Source organism: Poecilia formosa, unplaced genomic scaffold (assembly GCF_000485575.1).
Source record: "Poecilia formosa unplaced genomic scaffold, Poecilia_formosa-5.1.2 Scaffold6, whole genome shotgun sequence".
Lineage (NCBI taxonomy): Eukaryota > Metazoa > Chordata > Actinopteri > Cyprinodontiformes > Poeciliidae > Poecilia > Poecilia formosa.
Window position 1 is genome coordinate 6,130,413 of NW_006799945.1, and position 15,004 is coordinate 6,145,416.

General features: G+C 35.6%; 1 protein-coding gene across 1 annotated transcript in view; it reads right to left on the bottom strand.

The window, feature by feature from the left end:
• Positions 1 to 6,186: 6,186 nt before the first annotated feature.
• Positions 6,187 to 15,004, bottom strand: part of brinp1 (bone morphogenetic protein/retinoic acid inducible neural-specific 1) — a 92,676-nt gene continuing 83,858 nt past the window's right edge. Inside the window, exon 7 of the mRNA XM_007569680.2 lies at positions 6,187 to 10,581. Within this exon, the coding sequence (XP_007569742.1) occupies positions 9,441 to 10,581 (1,141 nt within the window). The 3' untranslated portion in view covers positions 6,187 to 9,440. The remainder of the gene's footprint in view (positions 10,582 to 15,004) is intronic.

Sequence of the window (15,004 nt, forward strand, 5' to 3'; positions counted from 1 at the left end):
ATAGATAGATAGATAGATAGATAGATAGATAGATAGATAGATAGATAGATAGATATGTAGTGGTGTGTGTGAAATTTCTAAGGCTTTGGCCAAAGTAAGCGAGTATTGTGTTTCTTATTCCGAAGACCTACTTTGATATATCATTTCATCTTTTCCTTGTAAATTTGTGATCCGTTTTTCCACCTGAAGGCCACCATAAATAACTCCAGCTGAACAAAAGCACATCATGATTTCAAAACAAAACTCTTGTGTTCCTTGCGCATGAAACTGCATCAAGGTGTTTCAAGTCATTTTCCTCCGACTCTGAGCTCTCTGACAGCATTTTGCCGCTGAAATACTTTATTCTCTTATGTTTTTGTGTGTGACTTGTCACAATATTCACTCTGTAGAATACCCTTAACGTCAGCACTCATACGTTTCTGTCATCCACAGCTGTTAACAAGATTCAAGAATAACAACAGCCTTAAGGTGTTTACGGTGTAGTGTCTTCAATTATCAGGAGAGCTACCTGCCAGGTTGTGTCTAATTCCTTGCAAGGCGAGAGTGTACACTAACAAGTGTGTTTATTCCTGTCAGCTGTTTTTTCTGCCCAGAGGAAAGCACATACTTAGGCTCACCTGTTCTCCATTAATAGGCTTTATTTATCTGACATTAATTTAACTTAGACTGCCTTGTTCCCCACTTATCCGTTACTACACTTTTAGTCATTCAGTTTGTTTTTTTTTCCTTTAAGTGGAGACTTTGAGGTTTTGTGAACTTAATGGAATCAGTTTGCCATATTTATATATTTTTTCAGTGGGATACATACCTGTAATCTGTGTTAGAAACAGGAATTATGAAAAACCCACAATAGCCTGGAAAAAAAAAAACAGAAAAACAAAAAACACACATGCAAGCTTTATAAAGAAAACAAAAAATAAATAACACCAAGATGTTCAATTATACTCTAATTATAAAACCAAAGCTTAACCTTGTTGGAAGCAAAAACTCAAATGAATGAGAAAGGTATTGACAAATTATTTGGATTACTACAGGTGTATTACTGTCCTCCAAATACACTCGATTTATTTATTTTTGATTCTGCTCTACCTGGACTCACCCAATACACACCGCTTCCTTACTTTCACTGAGTGATGTAAGAGTTTGTAGAATTTTAATCACATCTGACACACAGTGCTGATGCAAGGACAGCACTTCATGAGTGCTGTCTTCTTGCAGTTTTCCTTAGGCAACAGTCTGTTTTTTTTTTGTGTGTGTGTGTGTGTGTGTCAATTGCTGTTTGGTAATTAACTGGCATCTAAGACTCTTGCTTGAGCTGATGTGGGAAGAGAGGTAGCAGGCTGTGTTGATTCAGATTAGACATTGCTGTGTACTCATTTTAGTAGTCAGTAAAAGTTTGCATTCGAAACTTGCTAAGACCATGTCTTATCGAAAAGTAGGGGATTAGTGTGAAAACTGCTTAATGACCATCATAAAGCCATTCAGGGCATGAGTCTTTGCATTCAGCTAATTCTGTTACTCCTACAGTCCTACGGAAGACTTCTCAGCATTTTTGCCAAGTGATACCAGCTGAAGTATGCTTTAAAGACATAGCTTGCAGTACATTGCACAAAATATATATTTTTGGTGAAGTACTAAATCACTTTAGTTCTTCAATTTCTATGGAGAAATTGAAAATAAGTTTTCATTTCTCTGCAGTGAATCACTTTTTGCAGGTGACACGTTACAGTGTTCCATTTTTTTTATTTTATTTTTTTGTAAAGTACTTGTGTTTTTTGCTGTTTTGACTGCTCCATGAATATGTAAACAATAGATGTGAAAGAAGCACACTGGGTGAATAAAAACTAAGAAAAAAAAAAGAAAACTACTGGACTGTGAGGAGAAAAGAGAAAATAGAAAAAGAAGACTGTAATAGTCCATTTTAAATTCTTTCTCTAGGCACTAGTTCAGCCCTCAAAACTAATCTCTATTATATATATTTTTTTCATTCCATAAAATAATCCCTTTATGGTTTAGAAAAGCTTAGAATTATCTCCGCACCTTTGATGCATTTTGCTAAGGACTGTATTATCTAAAATAGTCCCATGTTTCCCCTCTGCTGGATGTATCTTGTCTTTTTTTTTACAAGCCGTCTGTGAATAAAACCGGTCTGTTGCTCCGAGGGAGGGAGAAAATAACCCTTATGACATTTCCCAATTTGCAAATCCTGGCACTATCTCCTCAACCATTCTTCTGGAGTTTTGAGGCTTTGACAAGGTTTCTATGACTGTGTGCAAAAACTGCTGATCTGTTCATATTCAGACTATTTTTGGGTTGGTTTCACAATAACTATTTGACTCATGGGCTTAAAGTTAGATTCTCCAGTCTACAGTTGAAACCAGGTGTTTGCATATAATGTATAAGAAGATCCATTTTGTCATTAACATTAAATCAGACTTATTTTGCCCTACTTTAGGTCAGCTCAGTTTGTTAAAATCATAAACTGAACTGTGAAAATGAAAGCATTGGCAAAATTGGGAAACATTTGTGTTGAATATAATCAACAAAATAAGACACAGCTTTGGTAGCAAACTGCCTTCTGATATATATTTTTTTCTCTTGCTCTTGCACAGAATAAAGTGAAGCGACCTTATCCCTATCCTTATCAAAATTCTTACTAAATAGCCAATTAAATTCAAATATCCAGTTCCTCTAAGTTCAAGCTCTGACAAATATCAATTCAGCCAATAGATACAAGGTATTTATTAGATCGTTCCCCAGAAAACTGAGAGAAGACCTGGAACCAGAAGGTCTGCTGACCACAGAGTGCATGCATAACCTTGGTTTCATCTTCTTTACTGTCTCTAATCCTACTTTATCCTTTACATGGATTTTGGGGAAAGCTGGTAATTATCCCAACAATAATTGACCAAGAGATGAGGTACACGCTGGACAATTTATAGATCTTCATGCTGATTCTGTTTATTGGAAGAAAGGAAAAAAGAAAAAAAAAACTTTCCACTTTTTCATACAGATAGGTAAGAGAGTGTGCTTCAAGATTAATGTAACTTTTATGACTGTTGCAAGCTGCCCGCTGTATGAAGAATTCATCCCCTTGGACGGGCAGATCAGAGGGATGTACCACCTTGTTATATAAGAAACAAAGCATCAAACTAGCTGTGTTGCTTTACCAAACAGTTTGTGTAAAGGTCAGTTTCCTGATTCAATTTGTGCCTAATACAGATGGATGGACACAAACTGCTTTTAGATTACACCCTCAAGACATTTGGCTAGTAACATAGTTTAAATAGAATATGTGTATTTATGAAGAACAAGGACCAATAGATGCCATTCATCTTTGTCCAAATCAAACATACAATTTGTTGGCCTTCCTTTCTAATTATCTAATTCAACAATCTAGTTCACTCACCATATCTTTAAGATTAAATGTTTTCCAAATTTAAAAATGCAACAGTCCTTCCAATGTTCTTATTATTTTTTTTCTTTTCAAGGCTGAAAAAAGCTCAAACTTACACAGCAATTTGAGCAGTACTTTTAACGTGACTCCTTTCATTTCACAATATGTTGTATGCCTTTTATATACGACACAAATTGAGCATTAATTGATTACCTACATAAAACCAACAGTGAGGCTGTTTCAGTAGGAAAGTCTAACTCCGTCTTGTCTCAACAAGCTAGATCAGGGGTCAGCACACGTTAGAACTGTTTCTGTCTTGTCTTGCTAAATGCAATTTGTTCTGAGTCACAAAGTTACACCATCCTTTGAAAAAGTTTATTCATTCAATAGAAAAGTCACTCGTTCTATAAAGATGAAAAATCGGGTCGAACGATGAAGACAGCAATTAGAACATGGTCGTCAATGGGGCCTTGCAGACCACCAGCACTTCCCAGTGACTGTTCCATGTTTGCCCGTTTAGAGCATTTTGACCTACCTTAAGAATTGTATGGTACTGTGCACTTTAAATGTGTTTAGAGCAAAAGATTAGCGATAAGTAGCTTAGTTGTTTTTGAGCAGGATCTGTATGATGGGGTTAGGGCCGGTAGCAATAGCAAGAGCAAGGCAGTTTTCAGTCTAAATCCGTGTACATCTGCGCCCTTCTGTGCAGTTTGCAAATTCTTTCTTTGCATACAGTGCTGTGTTCATTTAGACTTCATCCTCAAACAAATATTGGCTTGTAAATATAAAAATACAGGTTTTAGATGATGGTTTAATTATTAACCAAGTCAATCCGGCACTGTGTTAAAAACTAACCAAGTCAACCCAAGTCTATGTTGACCTCATCACTAGTCATGCCACCCTTTGCAAAAGTGATTGCAATCAAATCTTTGCAAAAACGGTCAATAAGTTTTTCCATCAATTTAGAGGAATTATGGCCCATTCATTTTTGTAGAATTGGTTTAAACCGTTAATGACCTATTCAATGCACATTTCACACGGTCTATAGAAAGATTTTGACAAAGTCACTCCAAAATCTTCAAATTATTGAGCTTGAGCAATTCAGATGCATTTGCTGGCATGCTTTGGATCGTTGTCCAGCAGCATAACTCAAGTGCATCTTATCTTTTGGCCAGGAACTGATGGTTAGAAATTCTCGTTCAAGATTTGATGCCATTAAAGTGTCACCTCAAAATTTTGTGAAACATTTCAATGAGAAATTAGATACATGTTATTGATTACTCAATCATATCAACACTCAGTCAGATTATTGAGCTCCCCTTCACCAGTAAAAGAAGTGATTCAATGAACATATTACACAAAAAGTCATCTGCCAAGATAAGAAGCTCTTTAAGCATCAATGCAACAGTGCAAGAAAATGACACCACCTAGTGCTCTGATGTGTGTCTACTTAAATGTGTTTCTGTCAGTTTATTGTCTGCAATCTTAAACACAAGACAATACAACTAAATCCGTTTTAATGACCCATTAAAACACACTTTGCAACATGTGTAAAGTTAAAGCATTTCCAAGGAAATGCCTAAAATCATACATTGAAGAGCAGTTTACTTGTTCCAAAATTTCAGACTAATCGGCGTAGTTTGATAGCACTTATGGGATGATCATAACTTGCCTTTACATGGGGTACTGCGGTGCAGTATGAATAATAAAGTAATAGACAGATGGAATTGTATTGACATAAATTTATGCAATAGTTTTGGGGCCATTGGAAAAACTAAATCTGACTTTAATTGCATAAAGTCAGTCTCAATATTCTGACCATAATTCTAGATGCCATCATCTCCAATAATGACAGATGTGTGAGTTATGGAGAAGAAGAACTAACCTTTTTGGAGAAACATGTCAGATTGAAGAGATTATTTTTAACTTGACAAATTAAACAAAAACATAAAGTAAAAGCATGTTAATTATTCAACAGAAGAAAACGTTGTGGTCAGAGAATGGATTTTGCTCTTACTGACCTTGCCGCCACAATAATAGTAGGTGATTTTTTTATTTTATTTTTTAAATAAATGTCTTAAATGTATAATACCTTATGTACTAAACGCCAGTAGATTCTACAAAAGGAAACTGTACAAACAAGCCTTTCACTTCTTATTAAATATAACATTTTAATGAGAAATAGATTATTATATGAAACATTCATTTAAAATTAGCTGATATAATAATCCCAACAAAAAGGCAAAATAATTACATAGGCAAGTTATTAGGTGTAAAAATGCTCAGACATAATCATGGATACATGTACAATAAGCAACACTGTGGTAGCAAAATGCCATACAAGTAAATGTGCTTGTCTTATGGACCTTGCAAGTGGCTTAAACTAAATTGCAGTATACAGTTTGTTTATCATACAAAACAGTCATAGATGGTCATGAGTCTAATCAGGTATATAAGACATGGCTGCCCTGTATTTTGTGCTAATGTACTTGGAGGGCATTTTTTTGAAATAATCTTTGTATTTCCTTTTAGTATTGATAATTCATCATAGTGTTACTGTAACACAGCGTCGTTACTGTGATAGAGATCCTATTTACACATACATTGTACAACAGGGGACAAAAATATGAACCATCCCTTTGAAATATCTGTTGGCTTGGTCTTGTAATCAATCCACCGCCACCTCATGCACAAGCCTCCTCTTAAGGTTTAGTCTTCTGGAGAAGTTGAAACCAATATATTTGACCTACATTTATGGTCCTAATAATGAAACTAAATTATTCTCATTCTTTTTTTTTTTTTTTTAAATGTATGTTTTTCAACTCTAACCATATTAAAGGGATCGATAACAGGCACTTAATAATAATAACAAAAAATAAATAAATAAATAATAATAATAATTTTGTAACAGTTTATTTGGATAGTCCAATACTGAATACTTGATAAATGCGGGATGCATTTTCGTGGCCAATTAGTCTGCTTGTTTTACTTTTTACTGTGTCTCAGTGTTGATACTTCTGTGTAAATGGATCATCTTTACCTTTTCATTGATTTATACAGTGAGTGCAATTTCACAATTTAGCTTTTTGTTTTTTCTTTTGTTTTTTACGTCAGGATTAGTAGGTTTTAAAGCCAGGGGCGCGGAGGAAGTGAAATGCAATGTTCGACCATGATTGCCGCACTGGTTACAGCATTTTGCAGAGATGTTGAGCCTTTGAACATACATCTACAGTAAAACTACAATGGAGACAATAGCTTAACATGCATAAGCACCAAGTAATACCACAACACATGTACTTTCAATGTATGGCATTGTAGCAGCATTGTTATGGTTGTTTCTTTACATAACCAAGTAACCGACAATCAGTGGTGATTATACTAAGCTATTTATGCTCCAGGGAGTTTATTCAAGAGATGCCGCAAACCTTCTTTTTGTGTGTGTGTGTGTGTGTGTGTGTGTGTATGTGTAAAGTCACTAATGCGCTCAAGAAAGCAGGTGTAACATGAAAATATATCAACTGAGACACAGCGTTTCTTTTCCACTGGCTTGCAAAAAAATGAGAAAGACTGGCAGTGTCCAAAAAGGAGCCAATAATAAGCTAAACATTTTTAGAACTAAGAAGTATTGTCTTAAACTTTAGCTAATAGCTTTCTGAATGAGATAATCCAGGTTACTGATTGCTAATATGAAGGAACAAATCCTTACTATCATCTTTTCAAGAAAATTAATCATGTTGAGATTTGTTGCCAAACAATTACCAAGCAATTCTTGATCTAAAGTAGTAAAAGGGCTTAAAGACAGACAGACAGCAGGGAAAACAAAAACCAAAGACTATTGAATAAATAACGGAAAAAAAAGTGAAATTATGATGACACCAAACCACAAATGACTGCATTACATTAATTCTGGAAGCTCGGCCAGATAGATCAAGAAAAAGCTGGCTTTGTGTTGCTGAATGCATTGAAATCGACTGAAATTGGAGCTCCCAAAACCAATTTTATTAAATGCTTTTGTGATTCCAATTTCATTGTTGCTTGCGTCAAGTCCTTCACAACACAGGATGATTTGCACATCTATGTCTTGAAATGTTTCCTCCAAATTTGTCTCACAACAATAACAGCAGTTATTGGTAAAGAACACAAGAAAATACAGCACAAAAAGTACACATCATGATATTAACAGACATTAAATTAACGACACAACAAAAAAATATATCAAAAAAAAAGAAATGATTTCTTTTTTTTAAAATATATGAGTAGTTTTTTTTTTGTTTGTTTTTTTTTTTTAAAGCTGATACATTTTACTCCATAAGCTAATTTGTGTTTCAGGGGACAGCAATATATAATATATTTTTTTATGTGACACTTTGTAAAAGAAAATATTGGATTTGCACAACAAACCATGTTTGTTTTTGCAGTGAACATTTAGTGAATGAGTCCACTTGCAGATATCAATCACATCGTTGTGTTTCAGTATTGGATTACCAAAATAAAATGTGACAATCAAATACATAGGTAGTGTTTTATGTTTAAGACTGAGTGTGTTGAACACAGTTGCAGTTCTTTTTATACCTCCAGCAACATGCAGAAAATGTCAAACTTCTTAGCTCAAAACAAAAAAAAAAAAGAGAGAAAGTTTTACATGTGGTCATAAAAAGCTTACGGAGTAACACTTTCAAAAGGTATTATAAGCTTTAATATAAGATTTTCTTCTTTTTTTCCTGCAGCACAAAATACAAGTTCAATGGCTTTAACGACACAATTTCACTCAACATGTTATGTCTCCACTCGTCATTTTCATTTTTGCTGTGCTCTTGTCTGAAATCTTCTGAGAGAGTTGAACAAAGACATATAAATGGAACAGGTACAGGGTGAACTTCATGACTTACTGTATGTCTACCTCAGGGAAGTGTATGGCTTTAGGTTGTCTTGCAAATGTGGCTGAATGATGAATGTTTACATTTTGCTCTCAGTGCTGAAAAGCTCCACAGATCAGCAGTCACAACATGTACATTTTGCAAAGCTGTACAAAATAGCATTGATTGTTATAATCTTCAGACCACAATATTGCATTCACGCACCAGGAGGTATACTGCCTTGTGAAAAAAAAATAAAAAAATAAAAAAAATAAAACCCAACAAAAAAACACACAGCTGGAATTTCATACACGGTGGGGGAGAAAAGCGCTCAAAATGCAAGATTCAGCAGAGACTTGGGTCAGTCTCAAGTGACACATTCAATTAAACAGCGTTAAGCATTAAGCCCCCCCCAAAAAAAATAAAATAAAAGAGGTTTACAGACACACTCGCACACATTCACCCACACATATGTATATATAAACAGCTGGCTTTTGTTTTCAACATGACTATCCATTACTGCCCTGCTGTGTGCCTCGTGTATCAGAACAATGACAGTGTTAAATACCTTTCTAAAAGCAATGCAGATTCACTGTGGGTTCTGAAACGTAAGAAATGTGATGACTACTTACTCGCTAGAGCTTTAAATTCCTTACAATGTATAAACATTTTAATACTAAACTGTCTGTTATGTTTGAAATACTTTGCCCAGTAGGTGAAATAAACTGAAATCTGGTCTGCCATTGTGTTTTCTGTACCTTTAAAAATGTCATCTTTTTTTTTCCTCAAGAAAGAATGGCAGTATCAGATGCAACCTTTGATCCCTTATGTTATAATCAAGGCCTCCTTTTCATCCAGTACATATATATACTTGTTTTTTTTTTCTCCACTTTCTCTTTTTAAGGTTCTTTAAGGGAATTACAGACATGCTGGGACAAATATGATACAGTCCATACAGTGTTTCCATTGATCTTTTTTCATTTTTTTTTTTTTTTTATCTGCCAGAAAAGCTTTTCATCACTGCCTCTTTCACTTTTTTTAAGAATTATACTTACAAAGTTAATATTACATCAAAAGGCAGAAAAGGTCAAAAAAGAAAAGAGAAAAAAATAAGACTAACATCTCCTTGTAGTTAATTAGTTGGGTGTTTCTCTGTTGCTTACCGTCCTTAACATTAATGTTTTTACTCAACAAAGTTTTGCAGTCAGGTGGTCTGATTGTTTGAGTATTTCTGTGCTGTACATGTCCAAGGCATGGTTCACTCGAATCATCTCGCTGTTGTTGAGCTTCAGCCTATGCTTCAGCATACAAGAGAAAAGGTCCAGCTGTGGTTTGCCGGGTGCAGAAGGGGGGGCTAGGCGGTTAATCCGATCCCTAATGTCCAGCAGCAGTAGCATCACAGATGAGGACGAGTAGAACTGAGTTCCTTGTGTATATGACTGGTTAACCTGCTGCACGGCGCTACGCAGCAGGTCGGCGTTAAACCGCAGGCTGTAACCAAACACCTGGATATCGGAGATCTTTATGTAGATCTGCCGCTTGTTGGGGTCCGCGAGATCCACCGGACCCTGTCCCGTGTCGTTACGGAGGCCAGTCGGAACCTTAGCACGGCTGCGCAGGTAAATGTGCACAGTCTCAAAGAAGGTCTTCCACCTGTTACCCAGCAGGAGGGTCCAGTTGAAGCACTGCGAGTTCTGCAGTCGCACCTTTTCCCACCGTGGGTAACCGTGTTCACCAAAGGGCATGCTCCAGCCTTCTGAGTGGCTGCCACTGAATGGGTTAACATAAACAAAGAACATGGGATCAATGCTGCTGTTTCGCATCTGACAGATCTTCATTGACAAACCGATGATCATGTGGAGGTAGTCCATCCGATTTTTGTTACTTTTCAGAGTCAGGGACATACGCTTGCGCCATCGCGGGTCGAAGAATGTCTCCAGCCGGATTTCATTGCTGATGAAAGTGGTGTGTATGTACAACCGTGAATCCATTTTCTGCAGCAAGTATTTCAGCTCCAGGTCCTGAAAGTCCAGATCGGTTTCAAAACTGATGAACTGCTCGCTGCGTTCTGAGTCCACATTCTGCGGCTCGCAGCGGCCGCGGTACAGCTTGTAGCCTTTGTTGCAGGAGCCACATTGTGAGATGTTGGCCAGGCTGCACATGGCACAGCTGTTGTTGCCGCCTATGACACACGGGATGGGTCGCTGACACAAAGTTGCACCTGTGTGGCACACACATGCCTTTTGGCTCTCCAGGAAGGTCCCCCAGAACCCGTTCTCATTGCAGTACAGGAAGGACTGAACCCTGTTGAGCCACTGCATCACAGATCTGGAGTGAGAGAAGGAAAAGAAAAAGAACAAAACCATGAGCAGCGAGTAGAATTTTGATTAGGTCAGATATGCGTGTCTTTTTTTTGGTTGTTTTGTTTTTATGAAACGGCTGCTCTCTATATAAAACACTCAGCATAAAGTTTGGAAGAAAAAAATATGATGTCCCTCAAGGGAAAAGAATTGCATTATGATAGGAAGCATTAATTGCTATTCTTATCTAGTGTATTCTTTCCCTCAAGGCATCTAGCCTTGTCATCTTGACAGTGCTGTAGCTTCTTTTCTGACTAGAGGAGGTGACTTCTGATTTCTCAGAGAAGCTGGCAAGTGAAGGTTAGTTTATATATTATTGAAGTTTTGTATAATAACTCTGACGTTTGACACTGCATTCTGAGCAGGGCAAGTAAAAGCAAAGTCTAAAATATAGCTTCATTTAAAAGTACACAGAACCACATATTGCTTTTTGGCGTTTTTTGATCAAACTGAAAGGCAAATGAAAATCCTTCCTCTGGTTCTTATTTTCTTACTGCAGACTGAGAAATGGACAAGTGTTAGGTATTATGTTTTCTTCAAGGCAATCAGAAAAACTTTTATAGATGTTAATTATAAAAATGCATTATTTTTTCAAAAGTGTTCAAAATGTGCTTTAATTTCTTGAACATCTCTTGTCAAGTGAAATACACTGACAACAATGGTTGTTTTTATCAAAAAGAAAAGAACTTAATGAAATTCGAAGACAAATTAATTATTGATCTCCAGCAATGTCAACATATTCAACATGTTCTTGATGTTGGCATGATCTATTTAGATTTATTTCTTTTAGAGTTCAAACACTGGAAAAAATAATGACTTCCAGTTAGGATTGTGTTTTTTTTTTTTTTAAACTTAAAAAAGCTTTGGGATAATTCTTCATTAGTTTCTTGGTGTCTGGGCCGTACCACTGGCGAGCTGTTAGCTCACCTTTGTTTACCGTCATTTCCTTCACATAGGATCAGAGATACAATTCAATCTTTAATCAGTTCTGTCCTTTTGCTTGTGTTTCTCTATATGAGTATCTATTTTTCTAAAGGCATTAACACTTTTGGCAAACCTTGTCTTACAGCTTTTTCTTCTGTCAATAAAATGTCAACTTATAAATGTTCTGTTCTTTGCCAAGTTCTACAATTGATTAAGCCTACATCCAAGTGTATAAATCACACACCACGGACTATTATGTCAACAATATTTATACTCACACTCAGCTCAAATGTACGTATTATTTAAGATACATTAAAGCATGAAAATGTAGCAGGGTGTATAGCAGCCAATAATGTAATAGTGGCTGATAATGTGATGCATGCCAGGAGAATAATTCTTTTATAGTAACAAAGCTAATTAAACAACAATGCATCAGAGATATTATTATGTGGCAATAAGAAAGTCACATTTTATCCATCATGTTATATGGTAATACATTGTTCACTAGTAAATACATTACTGGTATAGAAATAAAAATATTAAACCATCACCAATAATGACACACCTCAGAAACAGGACTACATAACTTGGAAATAGAAGATTTTTAGCTTTTTTTTGTTTTTTATTTATTTATTTTTAAATCAAATATGGGTATCTTAATCTTCCTGTCAATCCATCAAGGGTGAGTGCTGACATAAGAAGTTATTCAACAGAATCTTTATTTTAAATATTGGGGCTTTGGGAGATATGCTAGTCAGTAATTTCACCTATGGAAAATATAGTTAATACATTATTTTTATGCCACACCATTATTATAATAACCCAGCCAATGGTTATTATATAATCTTTAGGCTTTACTTTATGACATTAATGGTATGTTATTATTTTATTACCTTTATTACGTGCAAAATGATTGTTAATGGCCAGTGTTTAAGCAAGCAAATAATAATAATAATAATAATAATAATAATAATAATAATAATAAACTAATGGTTTGAGCAAAAATTGTTAGACTGACAGGACAGAAATCTTGTTTGACACAAACCTTTCTGTGTCCATTTTTGTAGTGGATGTTTTGATTGATGCTAAGTTGTTATAAAGAGTGAAAAGTGATCTGATGAAAAAGAAATGCAATCAAAAAAAAAATCTTTGCTATTCCTTTTGGCCCTACGACAAACCGAAATACTATAAGTATATCTATGAGCTCAGAAAGAGTGTTAATGAGGACACGGCAGCTGTTATCAATCTGTCATTCTGATTGGATTAGAACAGAACGTTTGCTTTAAAAGGGAATGGTGCTTGACATCCTCCCTCTCGTCTTAATCATGGCTGACTTTCAGAAAACACATGCTAACAGCATTGGCTTGCTTTAATAGGGACTTCACGAGTCAAATTATTCAATTATTGAATCACCAAGAACTTCAAGGAGAAAGTTTAGAGCTGCAGTATGTGAGTTTTATAAACACGTCTTTAAATATCTGTTAAAACTATCACTATTTACTGACAGCATGATATGAGACAGATGATCTGTGATAAAAAATAAAAAAAAAATCAAGTTCCTCTGCCTCCTCCATGTGATCCTACAGCCATCTGCAAAAATACACCGCTTGGTCAGAAACAACCAATCAGAGCCAGCAGGAAGGTCTTAGCACTATCGTCTTGCAGTCTCAAAGCTATTGGTTTGATTCCTCCTGCCACATGTCGATGTGCCCCTTGGCAGATAGGAAGGAAACTTGGGGTTGCCTATTGATCTCCAAATGAGTGTATGAATCCATGCACATTTGACAGATCGATTGGTTGAATGTGGCTCTATGAGTGAATAGCATTTCTAGACATAAAAATGCTCTTTCCTATGATTGGAATTTCTAGAAATCCTTTTCTTTGATTAGAAAAGCATTTTCAGTGAGTCATGTGACATACCAAAAATAAAGCATCCAGAGATCATCCATTTGTTAGGTACCTTTCATCCAAAAGAATGGCTCTTTTCTAATTCTTCCCCAAAACACTGTCATGAATAAGTGGGCATGAAAACAAAATGATAAATGGCTCTATAGTGATAATAAGAGAAGGTATCTTACATTCATTTAATTAAAAAAAATGCAATTTATCCAAGATATGTTTACTGAAAACCTACCTACAAAGGACTTATGATATGTGCCATGTTAAGTGGAATTTATGACTCTTTTGTTGTATGGAGACTGAGGTATTAAAACGGGTTTGACCCTGGACATGAATAATTAAACCGAGCATATAAACTGGATGCAAATGACTTGGCTCGGAATGATGCAACTCCATATATGTCACTATTAATCATTTACATGAAGATTCCTACGTTCGTTGTACCTGAAGCAAGCTACTAATAAAGAAAATGCACTAGTAAATCTATTTAGGGGTTCCACTGTGAGCGATCACAACAAGAATTTATGATGGTTGTAATGAATGGAAACACAGACCAGAGCAATGGTAAACTGTCTATGTGTAGTTTTTTTATTATAGCTACCTAATAATACTCTACCTTCCTTACATCAAGTGAAATATTTACTTACTGGCTGTAACTTTCTACAAGTGGGACAGCAAATAGTCAAAATTCTAAGCTGTAATTTTGGATTAGTTTGCTCTGTATCATTGTGCCTAAATAAGTACAACAACAAAGTTCCTCTTTTATTATCATGAATCCATTTTGTAATTAAACTAAGAGCTGCGAGGGACCCAATTTATCTTTTGGCCCATTAGTAAGAATACATGTCTGTGCAAGAAAATTAAATAAAACCTGCTTCTTTGAAGTTTCATTAAGACCAACAACATATTACAGTACTTCTATTTTTAACTAAAGTATGAATATGCTGTTAATTTGCTCAATATGCAATGCCCCAAGCACTGAAACACCATTAAGTATGTTCCCTAGGCAACACGGCATAACAGCAGCTTTTACTTTTCCGTTTCCTCATCTAATTTTCTTCTGCAGAACATTGCAGCACTTACACAAATGCAACCCAAGACTGTCTAAAAAGCATTGGGTTCTTATGTCTTTTGTGTATGACATACTTATATTTGCCACCAAGACAATGACATTGACGTTCTCTTCTTATCTCAGTAGCATCAAGCCATTAGCACTTTGGTGGGTTTAAGTGTGTTGTCATGTGCATTTTTAAAATTTCAATATGTACAGTAGAAGTGCTGTAGATGTTAATGGGAATGAAAATGAGGTCAAATGTATAACTGTCAATTTTACATGCATGGTTCCCATGAGGACGTCCACGATTCCTAGCTTATTTATTAGACAGGTATTGTTCCAGAGACTGTCTTGTAGGTGATGTAATCAAAAGCCTCTCTGAAGTGTCTTTATTTAAAGGTTGGAAAGTCTTACAGTAGGAATGCAGGATATCTCAAATCCTCAATTAACATAACATCACAGTACATATTCAAGTAAAGTTTTAAATTGTAGTATGTCAAGGATTTCATTGCTG